The 26,744-nt window shown below is 35.9% G+C and overlaps 2 protein-coding genes and 1 long non-coding RNA gene across 12 annotated transcripts in view; 2 read left to right on the forward strand and 1 right to left on the reverse strand.

The window, feature by feature from the left end:
* The window catches only part of NBEA (neurobeachin), a 741,630-nt gene that overhangs the window by 526,048 nt on the left and 188,838 nt on the right, over positions 1-26,744 (forward strand). For 9 of the 10 annotated variants that reach the window (XM_005585622.4, XM_065533144.2, XM_065533146.1 and 6 more), the window contains one exon: positions 553-689. In XM_005585622.4, coding sequence (XP_005585679.2) covers positions 553-689 — 137 coding nt within the window. Of the gene's footprint in view, positions 1-148; positions 259-552; positions 690-26,744 lie in introns of those variants that run through there. The other variant, XM_074021839.1, reaches the window with a different exon arrangement.
* On the reverse strand, positions 2,103-4,527 carry MAB21L1 (mab-21 like 1). Its single transcript, XM_005585621.5, has one exon. It carries the CDS (start codon positions 4,035-4,037, stop codon positions 2,958-2,960), a length of 1,080 nt encoding a protein of 359 aa, XP_005585678.1. The 5' UTR covers positions 4,038-4,527; the 3' UTR covers positions 2,103-2,957.
* On the forward strand, positions 4,676-5,122 carry LOC141408965 (uncharacterized). The gene is made up of 2 exons (XR_012426818.1): positions 4,676-4,880; positions 5,003-5,122. It is a non-coding gene; the product is annotated as an uncharacterized lncRNA (long non-coding RNA).

Genomic DNA, 26,744 nt, shown 5'->3' on the forward strand with positions numbered 1-26,744 from the left:
CGCCTTAGGAGACAGATATTAATCTTCCTGCAAGAGGCAAACCGCTCACAACAGCGGAATTTATCATTTAGATCCTTGCCTCATTTAGATCCTTGCCCCCTTCTGGTCCTCTCGCCTGTCCTTCGGGAGCGCCGCTGCTGAGTGGAGCGGCTTCGCGCAATGGCTGGTCTTGGGGGCAGTGCTGACTGCCTAGGGTCTCTGGAAAAGCCAGTGATACTCAGTGGAGAATTGGGACATTTGTCCGTTCTGCACTTTTAAGTAGGTTAATGGCAGCCCCTCACCAACCATGTAGGATTTCTAGGTGGAAATTGAGCGGTATTCGGTAGCCTGACCTTCTGGGTTTTCATACCATTTTTTCTCTCTAGTCTTGTTATAAGGTAATGAATAAAAGCTAAGTAGTCCTTATCTTACATGAAAAAAGAGTTTGCCGCCTAATACGGGAACCGTTTTTTCTAGTGCATCCTTACCAATAAAAACCTCTGGTACCCTTCTGGGAGGGAGCAGGAAGGGCCACAGGGGATCAGCCTGACTCCCCTTATCCTTGCCTTGCAGGCCCAGTGGTTCTCAGCACCCCTGCCCAGCTCATCGCTCCCGTGGTGGTGGCCAAGGGGACTCTCTCCATCACCACGACAGAAATCTACTTCGAGGTAGATGAGGATGATTCCGCCTTCAAGAAGATCGACACTAAAGTGAGTTAAAGCGATTCCGTGTACGGTACTGGTGGCTTTGTGCCAGGAAGTGGTTTTCAATTTTGTTTGATTTTACCTGACAGTGGAGGAGGGGAGCACATTCTCCTCTTTCTCAGAGAAAATAAAATGAATGAAAAAGCATGTTCACTTTATGGAACTGAAGACTATATTAATGAAGTTAAATCCTGTATTACCAGAGCATGCACATTTTAACAGTCTTTCTGTGAGTGCCTTTGTTTGCGCTTGGGCAGATTTGGTAGTTAAGCCAATTGCTCCCAAGTCCCTGGGGCCCAGAATCTCAGGCTCTGAGGGCTGACTACGAAAGGTCTTAAGAAATTTCTTATTAAGATCACTTTTAATTTTCAAAACTTTAGATTGAATTGTGATTATTGAAAAGTTATAAGGAAACTGGGGGGAGAGCCATTTAGATATAAATTCATCTCCATTAGTACACCCATTTTGTCCATCTCCTGAAATAAGAATGGGTTTTATATGTGGATTTAAGAGGAAAGCAACTGATTCTCTGAGCTTTGATTTAAAATATATATGCTAGAACTCAGATGTTTAAATATTGTATTCTTCTTTGATTATAATGCCAGAAAATACATATTGGAACCATTTAAATGCATACTTATTAAATATTATTGTGTAGATTTTAAACACCAGAGTATTAGAGTAGCTCTTTCTCAGCACTTTCTGAGATCTATTTTAATATTTTGACTTTCATGTTACTGTGCAATTTGCAAACTTCTATTCTGGGGTTAAGAATTCAAGAGCATGAAGTGTCACACTAGAAATTCTAGCATCATTTTGCAAAAAATCTTCCTTTATTTTTAGAGGCAGTTATTCTAAAATAGTCAAAGACAAATGCTCCCACAGATCCAGAACTTTATTGTTTTTAATTTAGATATTGATATAAAATGTAATAAAATAGTATTGGTAAACTAGAGCTAAAATCCAAAAATTTACCATCACCTGAATTAACTAACTTAAGGCCCATAGGTGATCAGCATTTTCAGCACTTGTTGACTACTAAAGTATTCCAAAGGATAGTCATGGGACTTCTTTTACTTCCAGCTCCAAATGCAGTTTTTAAAATAAGTCAGTCATCTCTACTGTCATGATAGACTTTTTTTCTTATATTATCAAAAATGCTACAAGAAGAGCAAGCTTTCAAAGGTAGATTTAAATTGTGTCTGTTGTAGAAAGGAATTGTCTTACAAGTAAGTTAGAGACTGAGAGTAGATCGTTATCTTATATACCTATACAGAAAGAGCTTTTCTCCAATGTTTTATTTTTAAGGATTTCATTAGCATATTTCTCAAAATGTTTAAGATATTCAAGTGGGTTTGATTTTCAAAATGCAGCATTACATCTTTTGATAGGAAACAATTTAAAGTGAGACACGACAACTTTTATTTTACTTCATTTATTAGCATCTAATTAAATAAAAACCAGCAACAAATTAAAATCTAAATCACAAAAGTAATTATCCAGTGTATTTCAAGTGCATTTTTCAAATATATAATTCAGATATTCAAGCGTTATTATATAAGCTGAATTCAAATTTCTTTGAATATATTTAAATAACATTTCAAGTATATTTATGGAATGTTAGAAATAGAACAAGCAATATTTGAAACAAAATGTAAACTTTTTAAAGTTCAGACACTTTCAAAGACAGAGGAAAGTACCAGGAGGAAATCTACCTTTAAATGATAACTTTGTTAGTGGAAAATGTCTGGAAGTATCGAGAATGGCAATTTAAGTTCTGTTCACCAAATCACAAACACCAACATCCACACTTTCAAAGACAATGTGAGATCACAATATTTGTTACAAATCAAAATATACATTACAGTTTCTTTCAGATGGCATATCCAAATCGTGTTTACTCACAGGCAGATGCACCTAAATCACCAGGATTGCAATAATCCTTTGATAGTTAGGCGGAGTGTTCGTCGCGGTCTTGCATTACAACCGGGCTGTTTACGGAGTGTTACGGTGTACTTTTCAAGGGAGATAGGAAATCGTGTGGCAAGAAGTCTTCTAATACTAGTGGCTTTGGGTTTTTCTCCATCCGCTTCCCCTACTTTTTCTCCCCTTGTGGGGGTGGGTGAGATGATGTCTAAATATTGTATTATTACTCCTTTTTAAAGGAAGAGATTGTTTACACTGCGGAGTGGAATATTAGGAATTGAACAGAAGTTTACACTTAATAAGGACTTTGAGAAGGGTAATAATTTCGGCTCTTGATTAACTCATCCTCTAAAGTTTTTCCAAACTTTTCGGGTTGGTCAGGATCTCTCTTGCCAGTCGCCACGTTTGTTTGGCAGCGTTTTCCAGAGCTGAGTGAGGTTTGCCTTGAAACAGATCTAAGTTCGGTAGAAAGTAGTGGGGACACCGCCGGCACTGCAGGCAGGAGATAAGTTGCAGCAAAATCCCGTTCAGCCGATCACCCAGGCAAGACTCGTCCCAGTCCGACTCCCGGGGATGCTTTTCACACTCGTAGGAAACCAGAGTCTTCATGTGGTAATTGTTCAAGGGCTGGCCAGGCAGTTCAAGGTGACGATCCCTTAAGGTTTTGAGGATGGAGAGGCACTTCTTTCTGCAGCCCCCCATCTGCAGTCTGTTCTCTGCCTCCGCGAACTGCAGCACCCAGGCGTCGCTCTCCGCCGAGCTCTGCTTGCCGGCCAGGGAGTGGCACTCCTTGGACAAGAGATTGAAACCTTCCGCCTTCACCTCCGCCACCCGGTTGGGTCCCGGCCAGGGGATGTGGGGAAGTGGCCAGTGGGCAGCACTCCTCGGCCAGATCCCGGTGCATTTAAAAGCCGGCGTGATCTGCACCACGTACCTATCTCGGATTCTCAGTTTCACTTCGCTGGTGTCTGCCACCATCTTTACCACATCCCTGTAGCTACATTTGTCTACCGCTTGAGCCACCAGCGTCTGAAACCTGGACCGGATTTTGCGCGCCGAGAGGTAGCCGGAGGCGGTAATGAATTCCACCCAGAGGGACATGCTTCTCTTGCGCCCGTCGCTCAACTTCAGCACCGCGCAGCCGGGCAGTGAGCCATCGTCCACGAAGTTGAACACCCCCATTTGGTTGAGATAAAGCACCACTTCAAATTCCGTGGGGGAGATGACCTCAAGGCCCTCGTAGCGATTGTCCATCTCGTTGAGAGAGCTGATGAACCGCGGCTCCTGCACTTCCACTTCCTTCAGTACGTCGGAAACTACTTTGCAGACTTCCCGGATAGTTTTGGCAATGGCAGCTTTCCTGGCTTGGCATTTTTCGTTGTAGTATTTATTCAGATGGTAGACAAGCTTGGCCTGGGCCGCAATCATGTTGGGGCAGAGATCCGGATTGTACACCGGAGTCTCGCAGTAAGCTGTGGGATCCAATGCGGCTGCTAGAGCTGGAGCCAACTTCGGTGGAGAAACGGGCCGCAGCGCTCAGAAATGGATCAAAAATGCCTCTCGGAAGTGCTGCAGCGTTGGTTTCCCTGCTGCTGCTGCTGCTTTTCCCTTCCTTTTATCTTTGAGCCCAGCCGTTCTTAAAGTGAAAGACTGTTCTCCCCCCTCTCCTTGTCTCTCTTCCTCTTTTAAAGAATCCTTGTGTGAGAGAACCGCATGGAGAGATCACCTTCTCAGGAATAAAAAAAAAAAAAAAAAGTTGCGCTGAGACCCAGCAAAGCTCTTCCAGTAGTCAAAATAAGCACCCCTTTCCGTATTTATTTACGCTTTCCCGTAATCATTGTGTGTGCAGCACTGTTAATCAAATGGAGGAAAAGTGTGCTGAGAGTGTGTCCGGGGTGAGTGTGCGTGTGTATATGTCAGAAGAAGCTGCTGTTGATTTGTCTAAGAGCCCAGATGCACTCGTGTGGAAATTATAAAGGCAGGGCCAGGCAGGCGGGCGGCCAATCGCCACTGGGCTCGTCACGACAGCCTCCTTCAGCTCCAACCCGGCTAATTAATCCCCCCTCATGGATATAGGCACACAAACTAAAGGTAGGAGGCTGCTGCCGGCAGAAAACCACCCAGGCCACCTAGACAGTTTGGAAATCAAGAGGAATATCTCAGCTGTGGTACTACTTGAAGCATATTGACATTTTGAAAAGACTTGGCAAAGCGGCTCTCTTCTGTGCCGAAAACCCTGCTTGTCTTTTTACCGCTGAAATGCAAATACAGGTGTATTAATGGGAATCCATCAATTAGTGATCTAGACGGGGTTTTCTAAAACAAAATCACTAACTTGCATTTAGAGTAAGATAATTAATGCCTGTTAATCCTTGGGGTCTTCTTAAATGCAGGTTGAAAGTTTGTTCATGCAGACTACTGGCATATGGAAGTTGGCTTTAGATGGAGGAGGACCTGTGTAATTTTCTCATTCTGGATGTTCCTATATGTTAAAATGATTTTTTGAAACGTTATGGAGGTAGTGTGCTCTTTTTTTACTTATGTTTTTTCCTTTTTTGCATTTGTTGAAAGGAATCTGAAAATAATTGCTGAATGTATTAGATGTTCTACCCCCGTTTAAGTTAGGATGTTTAAAAAATATTTAGTACATCCCTCTGCCCCACCAGCTGCAGTCTTTGCACTTTGGTAGACTTGACCAGCATTACAAGCAGGACACAAAGCTATATATGCACTATAGAAACATTTGAAAAATCACTTCTCTCTGGGATGGAATTTTAGTTCATAAAATTCACGTGAAAGCATAGAGATCAAGCCTCCTCACAGATAACTATCCTGAAAATTTGAAGGTTTGGGGGTTTCTGGCTTGTTTACAGATGTATAATTAAGGATATATCTCCTGTCTTAAGTGTCCTTAAGTGGTGACCTAGCAGTAGACTTCTAATTTTATACTATTTCGTGTGATTTAATTAAGGGAAAATGGTTAACATTTTCAAAGAAAATTAACTTGCAATCAGCTAGGGGTCATTTCTGGATTTAAACATCATTTTGAAAACAAAAATGAAATCATTTCATTTCTGAATTTTGGAACCCGGAAACAGGAGGAGGAAATTTCTTTTCTTCCTAGTTGGTGGTCCAGTTGTGTCCTCAAAGCACAGGAACTACTTAGTGGTTATGTCGTGGTTTTTAAACCTAGGTGGATTTTTTAATTGTCTACCTTTAATTTAGATGCCACGTCTTTCCAATTAAGAATATTTCCAGTCAAATCCTATAACTCCCCGTAACAGGTTTGTAGGCACTTTCAGAGCCACTTTTAATAAGATCTTGTTCAGGGATCCCACTTTTTACTTAAGTTTTTGATTTTTGTTTGTGTGTTTTGCACAGGTACAGCATCACAAAGCCACCTATTATTTAATTTCTCCTTATCCAACAGTGATAGATTCCAATTTAGCTGAAAATAGTATATTACATTGGGTTGCGTGGCACCCATCTACTTTATTTCCCAAGAACCTTCCATCCCCTTAGGAGCAGGGCTTGGGAACACCCAAAAAGCCCCTCCCCGCTTTGCCGTCGTCTCGGGTGAATGCACTGCTACCTTTTGGCAGTTCGAGGGGAAACGCATCAGAGCCCGAGAACCTGCAACCGCCACGGCGAAGATGTGCAGTGGTCTCTGGGGAAACGCCGCCTTCTGCCCTCACCCGGAGCGGGTGGCCCTGTGCCGTCCGCTCGCCCTCTCTCTCTAGCTGCGCCGCATTCCCGTGCCCTCTTACTTTCCTCTCTGGGCTCAAGATCGCTACGCTCTATTTCTGCGTGAGCTTATTTGAAAACCTTACTTGGAGTCCGGGTTTACTCTCCACGTCTGCTCCAGGCCACGCTGTGCCCACGCACCCCTCAGCCTTGACTGCCCACGACCGGCCCAGGTGTGGTCGCAGCCAAGCCCCCGCCTCGGGCCTCTGCGCCCTGCGCTCTCTCCCTTGCGTTCAGGCCCTCTGAGATGCTTGCCCCAAGACCTCGCCCCTTGCCTTCTTGGGCCACCTGCAGAACAACCCTGGTTGTCAAGGACCTGAGACAGCCGAGGACGGGGAGTCCCCGGGGCTGTACGAGGGACCTTGAGTGGGTCTAACGGGAAGGATGCGGGCCTGCGCGGGACGCCGGCCGGGTCTGGCTGGAGCCAGGCGCGCAGGTGGCGCATCTTCGGGGCTCACTGTGCAGCTTAATTGGGTTAAAGCGAAGCTAAACACCGAAGCACTTCGTGCAAACTAATTGGTGCAACCAGCTCCTTTTCACTAACGATTTGCACTTTGAGAAAGAAAAATGGATGGTGAGAAAAGGTATACTAGGAAACTCGTTAGATCTAGTGTTCCAGGAAAGTGAAGTCATTTAGTTTCAAGGACGCCAGGACTGTGTTTTCTAAGCTGCTTCCTTAAGCATCCTTCACACACGGAGTTGAAGGTGATTTACATAACATAGGATTCACCGGTCCGCGGTTATCACTGTGGGTGAACTGGGCGCCCTGGATTGAATAATACTCTAGTGCAAGTACTGCTTGTTGCTGCAACACAGTGATTTTCTATTACACTGAACACGTGAAATGAATTGCCTTCTGTAGCTGAATCCTTTCAGTGATCTTAGACGCCCCTCATTGTTGAAGTGAAAATTAAGCTATTCGGAGAAGTGTGTTTTCCATCCCCGAAATTTTTTTATGGAAGTGACCTATAGAGAGGAATTACAAATAACAGTATGTTTTTGTGCAATTCAGCCTATTTTAATCTAGGCTTGGGGGATATATTTATTTTATGGGAGTAACATATTTAACTATTTTTCAGTAAATTTTTAAAAAATATCATTTGACCTATTAAACTAGTTATGTCAAATGATTATGCAGTACATCGAGATGGCTTAATATACGTTTATGTATTAATGTGAACAGTTTTTTAAAAACCTCCAGCTATACCAGTCTTGCAATATTTTTTGTTGAAAATGTAATCTTAGTGCTACTAGAATAAAATTGTGTGTGTGTCATGCTTTCGGATGTAAATACTTAATTATTTTCCGTGGTATGCATGCAGACATCTTTGACATGACCTAATAATAGAATGATAATTAAGGAAAACTGGCCTAATTGAAGAAAAAAACATCTCAAGAATCTCATGATGTAATGATAGTTTGAAATGCTTATATTGAATGGTATTTAGAATTTTAATGCCTAACTGACGTTTACATTTCATTTACTTAGTTTATGAGGCAGGCTTGTTTTAAAATGTACCAGTTAGAAAAAAAAATAATAATAAGGACACAGCACACCATTATCATAAATGTTAGTAGTATTAGTGAATATAAAATAATTAAATACTGTGATCCTTAACACTTCGAAGCGTTCAAAATAACAATACCTAAACAACTTTTCCTCAAGTACTATTTCCTAAATAACTTATCTCCACTTCTGTAAACCTGCTTACTTATATGGGATATACAAAGCAATTCATAAATAGTGTCATTATTAAGCTTAAAGAAAAACTCTGTTATGTTCGAGAAATACAAGAATGCAAAATTTTTTTCTTTTAGAAAAAAACTAATTTAAATTTGAATTGCATGTTCATAAATCTCAGCAATTGTAACCTTTCATCTGGAAAAGAGGTATCTGTTAAAGGATATGCACATACATGTTAAGTGCTTACATAGATATTGTTTGGTGTTTTTTCATTATCTGCTAGCTGCTAGTCTATTCACAAGTATTCATGAATTTAAAGTTTTATTTTTTTAATATGTGCTTATTACACTGGGGAGATAAAAAGAATATGAAGTTGAGTTTATTACATTATTTATCCCTACTGCTGGAGTGGCTTTGAAGGCTCATTGTTGGCATCTGATTTCCTTCCCCCTTCTTTTTTTTATAAATGCACCCAGGCTATTTCAAGTGTTTCATTCTGCCAGACACAATATATTTCTTTTTTTACACTAGAGAAATTAAAGACAGATATTTGTGCAGGGTTTTCTTTATGTGTCACATTAAATAAAGTAAAATAGAGAGAATTTTTCTGGTAATCTAATTTGATGGCATCTATACCTTTCTTCCTGTGTGATTCTTGGTATAAGAACACTTGAGACAAAAAATAGCTTAAAAGCTTTCAAGGTTTCAGTGATTTCTTAAAGTAATTATTTCATCTTTTAATATCAGATTTATTTCAAAGTCAAACAGAGGATTGAGGTCGCTGTTTGCACAATTTAGACCCTATTTCACTTCTTCAACTAGAACATTTTGAGAATCGTGGTTAATTTTTTAAAATTGTTTATTCTTCACTTGACTGATGAAGGCCTTTGCCTCAGTTTTCTTCATCACCCTAGTTCACATATAGTCACATTTGTAGTGAAGAGTACTGTTTTTCTCTACAGTGTTGCTTAATAAACTTGATATTGGTATTAATAGGTTTTTGAAAAGAAAGGTAACTTTGAGATTAAAAATGGAAGTTGGGAGTATACTTCTAAGAATTGACCACCACTGCTTGATTTGCAGACTTGAAGTAATACTGGATAACTCTAGCCAAAACCTTTCTTTTGATAGAAAAAGAAATTTAAAGCCCAGCTTATTTTCATAATTGTCTCTGTTTCCTCACTTCATTTGCATGTGTACACAGAGGTACACGATGTTTTCAGTTGTATCTGCAAACTGAAAAAAAAAATGGGGGAAAAAAATGGGGGAAGGGAGGCTATCAACCTAAAGAATTTTTTATTGCTCAGCATAAATTGTGATCTCTAACCTTTTCCAAACATTTAAGGACAAGTCATTAATTTATTGAGTATTATGTAGGAAATATGGATTCTGATAGTCTAATTTCTCACAAACCCTTCAGAAAGTTACTGTTATCTTTCTAATAAAACTAAAATCTTTTTGTTAGATTTCAGCTTATAATTTTCTTGTGATATTATAGAAATATTCAGACAGGATAAATGGGCTCACATGATTCTTTTCTATATGAATATATGAAAATTAGGTATTTCCTAACCCATAACACATACACAAATGTATGTATGATTTTACATACATGAATTTACATATATTTGTGTATATGGCTACATTTTTAGTACTTTTAATATGCTATATTTTTATTGCATTTAGAGAAAACAAGGAAATCAGATTCGATGAGTGTATGTTAATCCCTACATCTGTACTAGGTCATCCAGGACTGCATTGCTCTCATTACTGTTTCATACTGTATGTGATTAAGCCACTGAAAATATTCAACATGACCTTGAGACTAGAATATGATACATAGATAATCAACTTCCAGTGATTACATGTCTAAAATAACCTTTCCTGTTTTTAATTTATAGTTTTGGAGCTTATTTTTTAATGAGCAAAGTAATTCTTCTAAACTAAGATTTATTTTTTTAATGATCAGTAACTGGAGTAATAATTTAAAAGGATAATTACATCAAATAGAAAACGATTACCTTTTATCACATATATTATATGCAGTAAAATAAATGGTTTATAGAAAAAGAAGGAAATTAGTTTATAAATACAAATTTTCTTTATATCTTTACATATAAGTATAGAGATAACTATCTGAGAATATAATACCTATATAATATTTCCAGTTACATTTCATTATTTTCACTATGGTAATAATATACATTTTAGTACACCAATATGTACTATTTCTTGAAAGCACACTTTTCATATAATGATTTGTCAAGAATATCAAGTCTAAAGTAATACTAATGAATAGTTAATACTTTTATATTCATATATCCTTATCCATATTATTATCTCAATATCCCAGTCAAATTAGAAGCATGAACAGCATAGTTTGTAAGATGTAGTGTTCCTGATTTAAAAAAAAAGTGGGAACCTAGTGAAATAAAATGTATAGCTTTGTCTTTCTGTGAAATGTATTTTTTTAAGTTAGGTTTCTCTATGTATAATTTGCATACAATAGCGTTCCATGATTTTTCCATATGATTGTGCCATTCTATGAATTCTGACAAATGTATACCATCATAGAAGCTCTACCACACATGTAGAACATTTATATTACCACAACAATGTTTCTTCATGCCCTTATTTCATTATTTTTATTTGGAAATTTTATGATTAATGTGTAAATGTCTGAGTGTTTTAGTTTTATATCAAAAGGTCTTTAGACTGTAACACCCGTTATTTATTTCCCCTAGAATTTACTATTTTATCATGCTTCCAATTAAAGACAAGTTTTAATCAAAAAACACTGACACAGGCAAAGTATAAAATAATATTTCAGATATATAAGCAATATGTTTATAATTTTTATTTTATGTAAAGTTGTTTAATGTATGTGACTAATTAATACTTGGTAGAAGATTCATTTTTCAAAGAAACTCCTAATATTTAGTGGCTAACATGAATATATGTGTTAGATTTATGAATCAGGTTCACAGTTTGCACATCAAAATATGCAAGAAAGAAAGGGTTTCTCATATAAGTTAGCAACATTTGAGGCATATTTGTAATGTTTCTAGCTTTATGTCACTAGAGAAAGAAATGTCAAGATTTCTCAATATTTTTGCTTTACATTTTCAGTAAATTAACCTTCCCTTTGAGTGGTAGGAATTGAGGCTAAAGAGTTTATTAGATCTAATATTACTTAATATATGCACATTCTTGGGACATATGTATAAATATACATTATCCTAATTTTGTATAAATATACATTATTATGTAAATTTAGATGGTTACAAATACTCTAAACCAAGACGTATTAAATTATATAGGAGTGAAGACATTGATAATGATGCTTTTTCAAATATTCTGCCTTTTTACAACTTGGAATAGTGCAACTAGTCTTTTATTTCTTCCCCTAAGATATACAGATTATTTAAATGCTTTCTGTTTTATATTTTTATTTGCAGTTACAATAGAAATTTTAATGTTATGCATGCTTACAGGCCTATTAAGAAAGAAGTTATTGCTTTCTTAATAATCTCAAACCATCTTTAGGAAATACACTCTTTTTATGGTTTGCAAAATAGCCCATGCATGCAGTCTGCGTACAGACACACACACACATAACACCAGTGTTTAAGATAGTAAAAGACTGATGCAGTCTGCGTACAGACACACACACACACATAACACCAGTGTTTAAGATAGTAAAAGATTGAATTGGCCTCTATACATTTTCTGTATTAATCTGTTAAAAGGAAACAACTACTAAATATTGGATTCTTGTTGCCACCAGGAAGTAATATCCACATCTGCAAGATTGTCTCATAATAACCCTTAACAGTTTTGGTAATACCTGAAGAGACTGTACCTAAATTGATTTTTTAAATAACACTGGAAATTCCAACAGCATGTATTCAGTCACATATACTACATCAACTTTGAATGTCATAAGCTTGTAATTATGAAATTGAGAAGTTTATTGCTAGCCATTTTGTCCATAGAAAAAAAATACTTATTTACCTACATTAATATGTATGTGTGTGTATATATATATAGAGAGAGAGAGAGAGACCTTCACTAATTTAAAATTGTTTTTTACTTTTTTGCAACAGACTAAGTTTAAATTTTTTGCAACCTTAACCTGCATTTGATAAACAAAATGTATAACTCATCAGGGGGAAAAATGTGGGATGTTTTGTTTTTTGTTTTTTACTAGCAATTTCAGTTCTTCATTTGTTTTGCTCTCCACGCTGCATTAGCACAGTTTTCCCCTGTGTGCATCTGCCAGTGTACAATTTAGCCACGGGCATCTGTAGACCTTGTGGTGATCAGTATTGCAGGCAAAAGCCATATGTGTTTAAATAAAAAAAAAATCTCTTTATTTCATTTGCTGTTTTAACTGGATGGATAACTTTTGTGCCTCAAGACAGAAGAAGAAAAAATACAGAAATAATTAATTGCCTCTATTCTTGAGGCAGTTTCATTTCCCCTCCAATATGGAATGCTTGTCAGCTTTCCTGATAAATGACTGCATGTATTTGCATAGATTTTACATTAACACAAAAATTAGTTTTATTTGTGGAAAACTAGTTTACATAATAATATAAAACCCCGTGTTATTGATTATGTTCCCAAGCATTGATGACTTTAGAGGGGTGGTGGTATGCTAAATTTTCAAAAGTCTGATCAGCCTACATAATTTAAACTTTCTTTTGATAAATAGTTTTACATTAAGATCTAAAAGACATATTTATAACATTTTAAAGTTTTAAAACTTATTTTCTAGATTTACTTACCACAACTGTTTCAGACTCATAGTGGCACCCATTTGGTAAGATTTTGATTTTAAACTTTAGCCAAGGAATATTTTTAAATACATATTACCAATTACATACACTTCAGCCAATTGGAAGACTGCATCTAAATGAATTACTTTAATTTTCATATTCATATTATGAAAAAAAGATGGGTGCTATATTGAGTGTGTGCAGTTTAGCTAATTCTTGGGAAGTTATGCATTATTTACAACCAAATTTAAAATATACCTGAGAACTATAGTCTCCATCTTTAACGTATTTCCTTCAATATACTTAATTAATCACCCAGCCCTGAAAAACCCACTCTGCTGTAGCTGTTAGGGTGCTGAAAAGAATTCTACCTCTAAGTGGCAGGCAGTAGATGTTTATTCATACTATAATCTGGCATCTTGTTGTCTAGAGGCAACCTGCTAATTATGTGCTATCATTGTATTATCCATGTTATGGAAAATTCAAATATGTTCACTACTGTTAGTTACATCACAAAGCTTTCGTAAAATATACTTGATCCTCAAGAACCCTACTATACTTAATGGCAACCTAAACCAAGAGTGTCTCTGCCACTTCTTGATTCTGGGACACCCTGGGTGCCAGCTGTCACAGCTCAGCTAATGATGACAAATGCCCCTCTCTATGCAGATTGCAGAGCTTGCAGGCTGCTGTGAAAGGCAACCAGATTACCTTTCTTCAGATAGTAACTTAACCTTTTAAACTCGTGTCAGAATGAAATGATCAGCTGTGATAGTTTCAATATCTGTATCTTTAAAAACAAAAATCAGAATAATATCAAATAACACTTTAAAAATTTTCCAGTATTTGTATGATTTACAGTGTTTTACCCTTGAATGCTGTAATAGTCTTAAATAAGAAACTCTGGGTAAGACATACTTCACAACCACTCTAGAGCGTGTGTTTGAACTCTGCATATAACCCAGGTAATAGGTAATTGAGAAAATTCTCCAGATTGTTTAGTCTAAAAAATAGGCCGATGAAATTTTGAGGGAAAATACGTTCTTCTCCTCACCTGAATGAATGGTAAAGCCTCAGTTCTCCCACTGCTTGTACAAGCCTAGCCTGTCCCAAGCCAATAGTTATATTATATCATTAAAACTTACTGAGTTATTCCAAAATGATTTAGAGAATAATTGTTGCTAATTATTGTTTTCTCTGGGTATTTTCAAATATGATCTTTTAAGTTATTAATTTGTTCTATAGAAATTTATCATGTTATGGAACCTATACTTACATGGATTATTCAAAACAATAATGAACACCATTAACCATAATGTAATTCATGGGGATAAATTACCTATTAAATGAGATAATGCTTTACAATTGCAACATTCTTTCCAATCTACAAAGGATTTATACCCATTAATTCATTTGATACTTAACATAATTCTGAGCTGGGAAAGATGGGTGATAAGGAACAGGGACCAATATTTAATGAGTATTTAATCTTCCCAACAAATATTAGCTCCCATTTACAAATAAAGAGACTGAGGTTTAGAAAGGTTGCGTCTTACCAGGGTCACACAAGTAATTGTAAAGCCAGGTCTGTCTGACTGTGGCTGCCATCAGCACTAGAGTTTCCAGACTACATATGTCCATAACCGGCTATAATTCGTAGAAACTGCTACTAGGATATAAATGTTATTCTAGAAAGAAATCTACAAGCTTGCATTTACATAAAGAACATAATTGATGAGTTTTAAGGATAGAGTTCTTTATAGGATACTTTTAAATAGGTAGATACTGAGATACTTTTTATGTTATGAATTTTAATTTTATGAGGATAATGTATTGATCTATCACATTGGGAGAAACTAGGAAAGACATATACTGTTTACTGAATATCAAATTGGACTAATTCATCTACATAACCACTTCATTGTAAAACTCAAGATTAATGGGATATACCTTTATAAATGTGATGAGGAGAAGCAATTATTTCAATGATTACTTGAGTGAAATATTTATATACTTTTCTTTTATAAAGGTGTATCCATATCATAGTGTTACTGTGTAATATCAGTGAGCTATACAACCCACAACATTGTTTTTCAGCGCAAGATACATTGAAAACTCCCTTTGATCATGAATTTAAGTGCAATCATTTCCAAGAAAGCTATGCCAATGCCAGTTGTTTTTATTCTGTAGTAAATTATTTTTTGGTATAGATACTAAAATGTGAGGAAATTTTTTCAATGATACATGTGATTATATTATTATATAAAGACTATGTATTTTATGTACTTATTTGTAGAATTCTATTAGTACTTATATAGAATTAGTACTTAGAGTTACTAATCAGTATTCATACTCAATTTGTATTTCACTCTACATAAAAATTAAAACAGTGAAAAGTTTACTAAAATGTGTCATGCAGTTAGTATCAGGGAAAAAAGTAATTCTGCCTCAGAAGTCAGACATTTTATGTCAGGGCGGGAAAGAACTCTGGAGGATAATAGAAAGGAACCCTCTTCGTAACTGTCTGAATTTTCTCTACCAGCCATGGTAACAACCATAGCCAGAGGTGGTTATCTAACATCTACTTTTACCTCCATTAATGAGAAACTTACTACCTCCTCAGATAGTTAATTGTACTTACAACAGTTATATTGAACCACAATATTTCCCCTTGAAACTTTCACCTTTTGGCCCCTACTTTCCCTTCTGAATAGTCTTTTCCCTTTAACAGATACATGCTTTTTAAATTCAGCATTTCAGATACCAAGTTGAACATATTCCAGTCTTTCAGCCATTATACCTTTGGCATATTTTAAGTCACCTCACTGTTCAGGACCCATTCTGGTACACGATATTCTTCAAGTATGGTGCCTAGAATTTATTACCCCTAGAATGGATTGGTACATGTAAAGTAGAGAATAATAGTGAACCATGGGTCACATTAGCTTTTTGGGCATCTCCATTCCCATGCAGATAAATTCTGTATGTCAACAAATATCTTATTTGTTTAAATATATTATTACTGAAGTCCTAAGTACATGATTTTTGTAATCATCCAACTCATATCTTGCTATTTTTAGGTATTTTTTCCATGACTTGACTTATAATAACAAGTTACACATCATTATTTTAAGAATCAATAGGCATAAGTTCTTTCTAAAAATGTGTTCATAAGCTACACATAGAATATTCAGAGCAAAACAATTTAACTTTAATGAATTTAATGATTTTGCTCAGCTTAAGTATAGAAGGTAGCTAATCCACTTAATAAGACCTCAGGATACATTGAATTTACTAAATACTCCACAGCCTTTGTATAGTTTTTTTTCCAAATATTTAAAATCCTAATACTAGTTGTTCATCGAAATGTGTAACTAAGAAGCCTCATTTGGGATAAAGTATATACTTTATATATTTTGGCATTTATCAATTTTGCTTTGTCAATAAATTTTGTATCTACAAATGGAATCTACAGGTTTCCCACATGCTTGATCAATGAACAGCAAAGCCAATAAACTTTAAATGCAAATAGATGTGCTCCTAGGACTTGTAGACTATTATAGGAATCACCAACATATTGATCTATATATTTTAACCTTTTGACAATAACAAGAGTTTCTAAATAATTTAGCATGAGCAGAGGTAAATGCTTTTAAAAAGTGATACTTTTAATAATTTGAAGCCAATGTGAAAATTTGTAAATCAAGCTAAAGTAGTCTCAAGACCCATTCTGCTCAGTTTTCTTCAAGCGCAGTGCCTAGAACTGAATATTCAGTATCACAGAGTGAACTGGTGAATGTAAAGCAAAGAGGCCTCCCTTAAGTAATGAATACATTGTTGGGAAAAAACATTTTCTGAGAATTCTCAGAACATATTTGAGAATCAGTAGAAAAATACAAAATGTTATTATATATTAATTAATTTGAAAATACAAAATACATGTGTTTATTTCTGTATGGCTGTTAAAAAAAAAAACACGTATATTAACTTTTTGTGTTTTTTAAAGCCTTTAATTTCTTTAAGTGTAGGCACATGTTTTTATTTGCAAAAATTTTTTTTTTCAATGAGGATGTTTCATTACTACTTTATTTATTACTGCTGTGACATCTAGGCAATAAAAGACAAAGACAGCCTGCCTGAAATTTGGCTTTCTTGCAGTTTGTGTCTTGAATGGGGAATAAAGAAGTCCAGTGCTTTTACAAAAGAAACATTCTTCAGTGAAGAGCTACCCCATCTGTTTCATCTGGTGGCTTATGCAATAAGAGGTGTTATCACATGAATCTAAATGCACAAGCGGTCGTTTTATGAACTCTTTCTGTGCTTTGAAGAGTTTATAAGTTGCCTACTCTATTGTGTGTCAGTCCCAGCTGACCCAAGTGCATTCTGCTGAGCATATTTGGGGGATAATTAGAACTAATGAAGCCTGGAATACAGCTAATTCTCTAAGTGATTTATTCTTATGCTCTTCTCTGATCCCTAAGAATTCTCCAAATCATAATCTATGCTGCTTATTTTTTCCTAGCATTGTGTTGATACAGCTACTTTATGCTTATTTGATGAACATCAAAAGTAAATTAGGTATTCGAAAGGCTGAGAAACATGTTTCAAAGTAAAACTTTACGTTAGTTATTAGTCCCCAGGCTTGAGAAGAATGCCAGTTCTTCAGTATTTTATGTTTTTGTTTAAATCTCAAAATGTTTATGGCACTTGCAAGTAGATAATAGGATAGAAAATATAAAGCAATAAAAGCTTATTTAAAAATGTACCACTGGGAAATAAAACCTACAAGTAAAATAATTGAAAATTATTAATGGAAGATTCCTATTTCTTAATTAGGTTTCCCAAGGAAATCTGAAGTTTTAAAAAAACACTTTATGAATAGCTTTCATGTTCCAAAGCTGTTTCATTAACCTGGCTTCACTGTCCTAGCAGTGTTGAAAATGATGTTTCTTTACATGCCCTCACCAAGTAGTCAGTGATTCAGTGGCCTGTAACACTGTAAATCCCATCAACTTGCTTTCCTTTCCTGTTATAACTGTTTCAATGAGTGGCACTTTTGTTGTGCAGGTTAAGATCTGGTAGCTTACTGAGGGCATACTAGAATGAGGACAGACACAAATGCCAACAAAAGAAGGCTATAACTTTATTAAAGCCTTATACTCAGTAAATAAGATAGTGGAGCCTCTTCAGCTAAGTAGTTTTATAAGCTATGTCCTATTTGATCTTCTGTTGTCTAGAAACTATAGTAGAATTTATTGTTAAGAATCGTTACTTTTACCTATTGATTTCAGTATTTAATATTTACCATATTCTAGAGCCTAGATAACAAAAACCTTAAGGGCAAGTACCATTTTATTAGTTAGACATAGTGAAATACCTATACTAATGTAGATCACCAGCTAGACTGATTATCGACCAAAGGACCAGTTGGAGATTCCTGAATCTCATTACAAGATACCTAATCCAGCCTTAGATAAATTCTAGTCTTAACTGTATACCCTGACATAAGAAGTTACTGTTTCTTATATTTCACCTTCTGCCTAAAAGTCAGCTAAACACTCGAAAACATGTCTTAGGAACTTGATGAAAAAAGTTGCAGGTCGTTTTTTTAAGAACATTTTTACATCTTTAAACAAGACAAAGAACAAATTGGTAAAATTGGCTAACATTGAGTTTTTGTTATCTGCAAGTTATTCTGCTAGGTGCTTTATCTATATTACTGTATGTACCTTCATCTTCTCAACACTATGAAGTAGAAACGTCTGGCTTCATTTCATTGTTAAGAATCTGAAACATAGAGCATTCAGGTAACTCTTCCAAGTTTACAAAGCTAGGAGTTAGCAGAGTTAAGATTTTCATCTATGCCATCTGGCCCCAGGCTCCAGAGCGTGCTTTCTTAGTCATCAGATAGAACCTCTCTAATTTTTCCTGTCATCTGTAGAACAGCGATAATAATTCTGTGTCATAGGGTTGTTGCACAGGTTAAATAAATTAATACACATAAAAAGTTTATGTGTTTTAAAAAGAGTACTTTTAAACTTACATTACCCAAAACCACACAGTAACTAGCAAAGATAGGATTCAAACCCAGTTTTTTCTGTCTCCAGACTTCTGAGTTTATGTAGCATCATGCTTAGATGTGTTTCTTGAATGAATAATTAAATTAATATCATCTGTTCTGTTCTTCCCACAGGAAGATTTTGTTAATTTTCCTGGTTATTTTGATAGCATATAGTAGGTACTCAGTGCCTGAATGAGTGAAGGATTTTTCAAACAATACTCTCCAATATAATATGTTCTATACATTGATCACTCTTAAATTTATATCTCCAGCCAAGACCTCTCCCCTTAACTTCAAGCTGGTGTGTTCGGTGGTCTTCTCCACATCATCTCACATAGCTATCATCTTTGACTCCTCGCTTGCTTTTGTACCCAATATCCAGAGTGTCAGCAAATCCTCCAGAATCTGCCCATCTCTCACCAACTTTACAGCTTCCGTCCTTGCAAGCCACCATCATCTCTTCATTTATTTTTAGTGCCCATCATCTTGTATGTATACTACTAGTTATCTGAAACAATATAGAATGAGAAAAAGTACAAGGAATTATGCTAGGGAACATAAACAGAGGAATATGATCCAACAGGAATAAATGAGAAAGAATGTTCAGAAAAGTAAGGAGGAAACATCTTAAATGCCAAACACAAGACAGTTGTAATAAAAAGTTAATGGACAACAGTTCCGCTACCACATAGAGTTCAAATAACATAAAAAGTTCTTTGTCTTTCCACATTTGTATCAGTGGAATTGTAGAGACAGAAACAGATCACAATAGGATTGAAGAGTAAATAGGAGACGGAAAGTGAGGTAGAAAATACACTTTGGAGAAAAGTAGGATTGGAGACTATTCTAAGTGAAGTAACTTAGGAATGGAAAACCAAACATTGTACGTTCTCAATCATAAGTGGAAGCTAAGCTATGAGGATGCAAAGGCATAACAATGACACAGTGGAGTTTGGGGACTCGGGGGGAAAAGGTGGGAAGGGAATGAGGGATAAAAGACTACAAATTGGGTTTAATGTATACTGCTCAAGAGATGGGTGCACCAAAATCTCACACTAAGGAACTTACTCCTGTGACCAAGCACCACCTGTTCCCCAAAAACCTATGGAAATAAAAATTAAAAAGAGAAAAGTACACATAAAGGAAATGCAAGAGATAGTATGGTAATTATGAAGTGCTGCAAGAAAAACTTTTAAAGGTATTTGAACATATTTAGGGCATAGAGAAAGAAGCTATAGAGGAGAAGTTAAAGTTAAAATGAAGGACTAAATCATGGAGGTCTCTCTATCTCCAAGATCAATAGAAAGAAGTGGTATCATTGTCTTGAGGCTACAATGAGAGATGGCTTTTTTCCACAATTGTTAATATTGCATTTTGTTTTATTCCATATGTATTTGTAACAGTGGAGGGTGAGATGTTGGGTTTAGGATAAACAGGTGGAGAGCTGAAAATGGAGCAGGAAGAAACTGTTGCATTGTGGAAGATAAATTTGTAGATGGTGGTTTTTAAAGTTGGTGGAGTATGCAAGTAGGCCTCAGTTTTCTCTTGGCACTTAAAGCACTGGGACTGAGGTAAGATTCAAGAAAGGATTTAGATGTTTAAACTCTCACTAAAAGGAATGGGAGATAACGATGCTGAATCCTTCTTTACCTGGCAACCCTAGATGAAGGTGAAAAGTAGATGTAGTAAAATTTCTAAATAGATAAGTGACTAAGATAGCTTAAACATAGGCAGAGTAGTTTACTAAGCGGAATATGGACATAGGCATAGACTGCTGAAATACAAAGAAATCAAAGAATTTTAAGATTAAGGTACAGAATAGATTGTCTATATGAATACTGAATTCGCTAAAAGTGGTTATAAGATTCTGGGTGGAGAGGGAAAGAATTTTGGGTAAAGAAGACCCATGAAGAGTAGAATGAATGCTGTTAAGTGAATGGAACAGGAGACAATCTGAGTCACCAGAGCCTGCACAAAACAAACAAATGGGCCTAAGAGAGGTTGCTGGGATTTTGGCAGCCAAAAGATAACTTGATGAAATCCTTTGTAGTCTAATGCTTTGAATACTTTTGAGAGATTTGATAAGCAGTTCTATCATCAACAGCTAGTGATGTGGGAGTTTATTTAAATTTATTCCTGGAGCCAGGGAATTCATAGACTCTTCTTTTAAAAGACCCTAACATTCCATATGGAAGTGTTTTTTAGGTGTCTGCCCAACTGATAATCCATTTTAGTTTATCTGTTTCCAATACTACCCAAGTGTCCACAGGATATTTTGGTAGGACCTACTCATATGTTTTATTTGAAGTATGTAAAACTGCCAAAGATACTTTTACCTTAAGTGTTTTCATATCATATAACTTTCTTTAGTTTCCCAGTAGGGTGAGGAAGCCCTTGATTAGGAATCAGAAAGCTTGGGTTCTAGAGCTTGCTCTTTTTTGAATAAAATATACAATCTTTATTAATGGGCTTAGTTTCCTGCCCTGTGTGATGAAGGCATTGGAGTAGATTATTTCCCTTCTAAAATTTATTCAGTTCTCTGTGTTATTTAACTTTGAGATGAGTACAAAATAGCAATTTTAAAAGGTATATTGTCATGTGCAACATATACATTCCTGAAAAGTTAGCATATTTTTATGATTTGAATTATATTTAAATATATCTGAATTTATTCTTCAGAGGATCCTTACATCTTTTAAAACTGAATTCATTTTATAACTTTAATGATTTCTTTATAATGCATAATTTCCATTTTAAATCTTTACTTATTAAATATTTTTAAAAACACAACTCTACATATTTGTCTTTATGTAACTTTATAAAGGGTATAATGAATATGAATATAAGGAATACAAAACCAATGATAAGTAAGAAAATAGTAAGAAAGTAATTAATCACTAAATGAATTCATGACTTCAGGGTACTAACAGAATTTGGAGGTTTGACTGAAGGACCAATCACTGTTGAGGAATTACAGAGACAGTGAGATATGTCAGAAGACTAGATGAGAGCAAAATATTAGAGAATTTTGCTTGGCACCTTCTTGATCAACAGTGGTAAAAAAAAATGTGATTAAGACTTGAGGGAAAAAGTCAAGTCTGCCTCAAATCCTGTGGGTAAGCAAATAGGATCTATATTTTTGAAAAATAAATCTGGTCTGATAAGTTAAGATGTATTAGGTTGGTGCAAAAGAATTGCAGTTTTTCCCATTACTTTTCATGGCAAAAACTGCAATTACTTTTGCATCATCCTAATATATTGTAAGCCCTGGAGCAATCGCTAATAAAATATCTAAATATATATAGTTTAAAAATAAGTGAAGGAATGGCAAAAGAAGGCAGTAAAGGAGGAAGAGGTGAACAAAAAAGATATGAAACATACAGAAAACAAAAAGCAAAATATCAGATGTAAATCCAGCCATATCAATAATAGCATTAAATGTAAATGGATTAAACAGTCCAATAAAAAATCAGAGACTGGGACAGGTACAGTGGCTCATGCCTGTAATTTCAGCTCTTTGGGAGGCCAGGATGGATGGATCACTTGAGCACAGAAGTTTGAGACCAGCCTGGGCAACATGGCAAAACGCCATCTCTACAAAAAATGGAAAAATTAGCTGGATGTAGTGGCACATTCCTGTAGTCACAGCTACTGAGGAGGCTTAGGTGGAAGGATCACCTGCTGAGCCCGTAGAGATTGAAGTTGCAGTGAGTTGTGACTGCACCACTGTGCTCCAGACTGGGCAACAGAGTGAGACTCTTTCAAAAAAAAAAAAAAGAACAGAAAAAAAAAAAAATCAGAGACTGTCAGACTGAATTAAAATAAAAATAAGATCCACTCTCTGCTCTCCACATACAACCAGATGCTGTTAACTATGTGTTTTGACCCAGTTTAGGTTCAAAGATACAGACAGGTTGAAAATAAAAAGATAAAAAAAGATATGCCACACAAGCAGCAACCATAAAAGACCTAGAGATGGCTACAATAATATCAGATAAAATAGACTTTTACACTAAATAAAGCCACTACATACAAAGAGAAACATTTTATAATGAAAAAATTAGCTTATAGGAAAGTTATAATAATTATAAATATCTTTGTGCCTAACAACAAAACCCAATGTCCATAAAGCAAAAACTGACAGAATTGAAAGGAGAAATATTAAATTATCCAATAATAGTTGGAAATTTCAATACCCTGCTTTCAATAATGAAGACAATAACTAGATGTAAGATTAACAAGGACATATGCTCCTCCATTTACAAGGGTGTAGCATCCTGACAAACCCATCATAAATTGAGGAGTGTATTTTATGTGTATCATTTTTGCACCATTATGAAGCCAAAAAATCATAAGTCAAACCATCATAAGTCAGGGCCCATCTGTAAATAGAAGACTCAAACAACACTGTAAACCATCCAGACCTAATACACATCTGCAGAACACTCCCAAGAACAGCAAAATTTCTTAGTGCACATAGAACATTCTCCAGGATAAACCATATGTCAGGCCATAACACAAGCCTCAATAAATTTAAAAGGATTAAAATAATACAAAGATTTTTTGACACAATAGAATTAAAAATATTTCTACGGTTGACAAACTGAACCAGCAAATACTTTGGATGATAGGCAAGATTCATAAATGATATAGAAACCATGCCATGTGATTTGAAAGAACTGAGGCTAGTGTACCCAACTAAGGAGTCTAATTTGGATGGTAGAGATGGGGATGAAGTAAGATATAATAATTTCCTCTGAAAAGCCTGTCGTTTATAATAAGGAGAATATTAATATTTATACATGATCTTCCAGAGGATACAAGTAAGATCATTGGGTGGAAGTTACAGCACAAAATAAGGAAGAATATTGTAACTGTACTTCTCAGTTCAGTAAGATATAGGCAGTATTGTTCTTCCTTTTTTTTAAAGACAAGGTCTCATTATGTTTCCCAGGCCTGACACAAACTCCTGGGTTCAAGGGATCCTCCCACCTCAGCCTCCCAAGTAGTTGAGAGGAACTAGAGGCACATGCCACTGTGCCTGGCTCTACTTTCATATATGGTGTTCCTTAAATTGGATTTTTAAAGTCCTATGTAGAAAAGCCAAACAAGGCCAGGTGTGGTGGCTCACGCATATAATCCCAACACTTTGATTGGCTGAGGCAGCAGGTTTGCTTGAGCCCTGGGGTTTGAGACCAGCCTGAGCAACATAGTGAGATCTTGTCTCTAAAAAAAAAAATGAAAAACTTAGCCAGGCATAGTGGTGCACACCTGTGGTCCCAGCTATTCAGTAGGCTGAGGTGGAAGGATCACTTGAGCCCAGAAGGTTGAGGCTGCAGTGAGCTATATTGTCACCACTGCACTCCAGCCTGGGTTACAGGGTGAGATTCTGCAGACAGTGTGGCAATTCCTCAAGGATCTAGAACTAGAAATACCATTTGACCCAGCCATCCCATTACTGGGTATATATCCAAAGGATTATAAACCATGCCGCTATAAAGACACATGCACTCGTATGTTTATAGCGGCACTATTCACAATAGCAAAGACTTGGAACCAACCCAAATGTCCATCAATGACAGACTGGATTAAGAAAATGTGGCACATATATACCATGGAATACTATGCAGCCATGAAAAAGGATGAGTTCGTGTCCTCTGTAGGGACATAGATGTAGCTGGAAACCATCATTCTCAGCAAACTATCGCAAGAACAGAAAACCAAACACCGTATGTTCTCACTCATAGGTGGGAACTGAACAGTGAGAACACTTGGACACAAGAAGGGGAACATCACACACCAGGGCCTGTGGTGGGGTGGGGGGAGGGGGGAGGGATACATTAGGAGATATACCTAATGTAAATGACGAGTTAATGGGTGCAGCACACCAACATAGCACATGTATACATATGTAACAAACCTGCACGTTGTGCACATGTACCCTAGAACTTAAAGTATAATAAAAAAAGAAGAAAAAGAAAAGTCAAACAGTGGTTTTTAATAGTTGTTTTAGCAAGGATAAGTTTAATTCCTGAAATATGTCTTTTCTCAAAAAGTCAAGGAGAAACCTTAATAACTGGAGCAGCTTGGTGTGCAGGCACCTCTACCCCGCCCAGGGCTGGAGCTAGAACTTAGATATCGAGTCAGGACATCTCATGTCTTTCTCAGCAAAATAACGCCCCCTCCCCCCAAACAAATTTAACAAACTTCTAAATAAATTATTGCACAACTTCCTTATGGTTTGGTAGGAACTTTTTCCTAACTTTATCAAATCTGAAGAACCATAGAGCAACTCTTTCTCCTAAGTCTATGCTCTAGTCATACGCACTGTGAATTATGCAAATAGCTTAGTTAGATATGTAGATGAATTAAAAATAGAATCTGCAAAACAAAATGCAGATTGTACAAAAATTAAGGATATGATCACCAGTCCAGGATCACCTCCAATAGGTTATCTCATAAGCTGTGAACATTGCCAGTGAAAGCGATTCACTCAGGGCCTAAGGAACCTTCTGTAGGAGAAATTGAGGAAGTGCTTACACTCCATGATTTCATATACACGTACAAAAAAAGTGGACTGAAAAATATAAATCTCTTTTGCCCGATGTTCTTAATATTTATATTTATCTGCATTAAAACAATGTTTTTGTTACTGGCGAGTGGAATTTTCAAAAAGATTTTAATAAGAAAAATTATTTCATTTGCTATATTCTCTCAGAATATAAATTATACTGTAGCAGTAAGTTAGACTTTCTTTCATCCTCTGGAAGTACATTTTAGCATATTATTCTTCCAGTAAACTAATTGATATCCGTAGAGTGCTGAAGAAGTTAGCATCCAGATTATTTGGTTTACCTATAAGAGATTAATTTGCATATCAGGAAGGTCTGCATAAATCTGGGTGCAGTATCTTTCAGTCTTTTCTCTGTTTTGTGACACTTGACCCATCAATTTAGATAGTACCGTACCTGAAGTACAGAAATGAGGAAGACATATTATCTCTTTTAATGATAGGCAAATGAGGAATCAACTCTTTCAGGTATCTAGGTGATTTCAGACTATATATTTATAATCTCATTTAATATTATATAACCAAATATTTTTATGTCTTTCCACTAATTTTCTACCAAGTGCTTAAAGAGAGTCTATTTAGAATAAAAACCACTTGGATGGAATATTTATGTTAAGAACTTACTAAACATTCTTTGTAATGTTGGCTACTATTTTTTACCTTGAATGTGTTGCTTAAATATGGACTTTTTCCCAAACATTTTTGGTATTTTAGAAGCAAAATTATTTAATGGTAGATGTTTAACATTGGAGATCTTAGCATATATTGATTTGCACAAAAGTTCTTTTCCTTAAAAGTCATATATATCAAATTTCATAAAGGAAATGCATTGGAGATGCTTAGTAGATATTTTCGTGGGCACTAAGAAGTACTTGCTTACAAGGATATTTTTCTGTTTATGTATAGGTTAAATACTTCACTTGTAATGTCCATCTTCTAAAGAAAGTTCTCTCTGGGTTGAAAACCTCTCATTGCTAATCTTGTTTTTTATATGTCCAGTAAGAATTACCAACATATCTTTCATGAGCTATGGCAAATCATTGATAATTACTGTTCAATTTATTCCTCCCTAGGCAAATGGGTTCCTTTGTAGTACCTAGGACAAGAAGTCCACAGGCAGGAGTCCTCTGGCATTGATGACTGATGGAATAAGCCATAGTGACACATAGCTACCATATCACATGAAAACATCATGATTTGTTTATTTTAGAGCTGGTTGTAGCCATATTAGAGGATGAAATAATTTTCTTAAAGCACTAGGAGAGTGGGGACTACATCATCAGGATACCTTAAA

This window comes from Macaca fascicularis, chromosome 17, assembly GCF_037993035.2.
Source record: "Macaca fascicularis isolate 582-1 chromosome 17, T2T-MFA8v1.1".
NCBI lineage: Eukaryota > Metazoa > Chordata > Mammalia > Primates > Cercopithecidae > Macaca > Macaca fascicularis.